We start from the raw sequence: 2,492 nt of genomic DNA, 5'->3' as shown, positions 1-2,492 counted from the left end.
ACATACCTGGAGGGCTGGGGAGAGTTCTCAGCTGCTCAGAGGGAGATGGTTTCTCTGCCCACCAGACTTCTAAAGAGGAGAATTCTCCAAATGTTGAAAGAGGGTCAAATGCTAGGTGGCCGAAATGTCCTCTGCAGGATGGCCCGAGGGCTTCACCCAGTCTGAGGTGCTGGTGAAGGAGGTATGGGACCAAGCTGATGGTACACACTGGGAGGGCAACAGGGAATCCAGGGAGATCCTCTTGTGTGGTTGGACATCCTTTCACCCGTTATGGATGATGTCAGAAATCAAGGGTGGAGAAAGGCAGGGAAGAATATTTAAGTATTTATGTGGAATATTTCAAGTGGCGGAATAACTCTCTCCTCTAAAAAGCCCCAAAGCTTAAGACTTCAGTGTGTTTCTGGGAAAAAAATTAGATCAAAGAGCCAGGCAAACTCATTCATGGGCGCTGGGTAGGTCACTGAGTTGGTGTCAGTTTCATAGACATTTGCCTTCATGACTGACACAGACTTCTCACGATTGGTATAGGGACAGCAATCACCTTTCTCAGGGATCCAGAACAATCTAGAAGAGCATCTTCTAGAACATAAGTTCTAGAACATACATGTTCTTCCTTGTGAGCAGCATTCCCTTCCAGTCTATCTTGTCCTCATAACCCATGCTCCGATAGTGAGTCTGGGGTGTGGGACAGGAAGTACGATACAGATTTATCTCTGTTTTAATTCCAACACTTTCTGCCAGGAAGCCTTATTTCTTTGAGAGGCTGCATGGTTTCTGTTCAGCTGGGGTTTAAATCCAGCACCTGAAGGAGGAGGAGGAGTCAGTGAGTGAAGAGCCATTCCCTGAGTCCCTTCAGGGTGAGGAGACCTGCCTCTTCACCATGTGGTGCAGGGCCCCCGCCACCTCCTTGTTCCGAAGGGTATAGATGATGGGGTTGAGCATGGGTGTGATGACTGTGTAGAAGAGGCTGAGGATGCGGTTCATGGTGACAGAGGAGCCCGCCCGGGGCCGGATGTAGGTGATGCTGGCTGTTCCAAAGAAGAGGAAGACCACGAGCAGGTGGGAGGAGCAGGTGGAGAAGACCTTGCGGCGGCTCTGGGTGGAGGCCATTGCCAGGATGGCACCCAGGATGCGGGCATACGAGGCGACGATCAGAGAGAAGGGGACCATGATGAAGACCACAGTGGCTGTCACCACAGAGATTTCACTCTCGCGCTTCCCAGTACTGGCCAGCCTCAGTACTGGCAGGATGTCACAGAGGAAGTGCGGGATGATGGGGTGGCTGGGGAAAGGCAGAGTGAAGATGAGGGAGGAATGGGTGGTGGCTGTGATGATACCCATGAGCCAGGAGACAGCCACCATGACCATGCAGGCCCGCCAGCTCATGAGGGTGGAATAGTGCAGGGGCCGGCAGATCGCAGCATAGCGGTCATAGGCCATGGCTGTGAGCAGGCAGCACTCTGAAATGCCCAGGACAATGAAGACATACATCTGGGCTACACAGCCCTGGAAGGAGATGGCTTGGGGGTGTGGGGAGGCCAGGTCAGCCAGGGTCCTGGGCACAATATCCGTGGTGTACAGGAGCTCCACCACCGAGAGGTGACGCAGGAAGAAGTACATGGGGGAGTGCAAGGCCGGGCTGGCCTGTGTGAGGAGGATGATTATAGAGTTACCCAGCAAGGTGACCAGGTAGACCAGAAGCACCACCCAGAACAAGGGTCCCTGCAGGGCCCTGAGATCAGAGAATCCTAGAAGGAGAAATTCAGGCAGAGTCTGATTTTCCTCAGCCATCACTTTAGCCGGAACCTACAGCACAACCAAGGAAGAGACATTTATATAGAAAAAAGCAGCATTTCTGTAGTTCAGTAAAGCACTTTTCATACAGTCCCTCTGGAATCAACTGAGAGAGTTAGGGTTTCTACTTTATGGATGAGGCCATTTTGTCTTGGAGGAGGTAAATAATTTGCCTGAAGTAATACCAAGGGAGTTGCAGGCCTGGGACTCGAACTTAGGTTTCTTGACTCCAAATTCACTGCGTTTCCACACTGTTCCCAATGCTCTGAGTCCTGGTGCAGGGCCTAATTCCCAGGGGGAGAGACCCCAGCCCTGTACTTTGGGTCTTTCTTTGGAGTGGAGATGGAGCAGTGCTGTGCCCTAAGCCCCTTTGTATTTCCTGGACTGAAACCCCAGCCTGAAAGAGACGATGAAGCATGTGCATTGTAGACTCAGCCAGCGACCGTCCTAAGCTGGTGTCTGATGATCACCATGGCGGGCTGTGGCTTTAGAATGCCATGCGATGATGGCATTGGGATAATACTGCCCAATTGTGTCATGCTTTGGGATTCTATTAAGCCCCTTTTCACAGATTACTGGGTTTCAGCCTGTGCCCATGAAGGGAGTGGGCCAGGGCCTGCCCACACTGTATTTGGCTCCCTCTTGTCTGGGTCCCTGTCTGAGCTTCACCAGCTACTCTGTTTTAGCATGCTCTGAAC

At 52.0% G+C, this 2,492-nt stretch overlaps 1 protein-coding gene across 1 annotated transcript; it reads right to left on the bottom strand.

The window, feature by feature from the left end:
• Window positions 1-329: 329 nt before the first annotated feature.
• LOC103682366 (olfactory receptor 10P1) lies at window positions 330-1,868 on the bottom strand. Its single transcript, XM_008711959.2, has one exon. It carries the CDS (start codon window positions 1,789-1,791, stop codon window positions 853-855), a length of 939 nt encoding a protein of 312 aa, XP_008710181.1. The 5' UTR covers window positions 1,792-1,868; the 3' UTR covers window positions 330-852.
• Between the last annotated feature and the right edge of the window lie 624 nt (window positions 1,869-2,492).

The sequence above is a fragment of the Ursus maritimus genome, unplaced genomic scaffold (assembly GCF_017311325.1).
Source record: "Ursus maritimus isolate PB19 unplaced genomic scaffold, ASM1731132v1 scaffold_21, whole genome shotgun sequence".
NCBI classification, from domain to species: Eukaryota; Metazoa; Chordata; class Mammalia; order Carnivora; family Ursidae; genus Ursus; species Ursus maritimus.
This window is presented reverse-complemented; position numbering and strand designations above follow the sequence as displayed.

Coding starts and splice junctions, on each gene's coding strand:
- LOC103682366 (XM_008711959.2), bottom strand. CDS start 1,791: ATGGCTGAGGAAAATCAGACTCTGCCTGAATTTCTCCTTCTAGGATTC.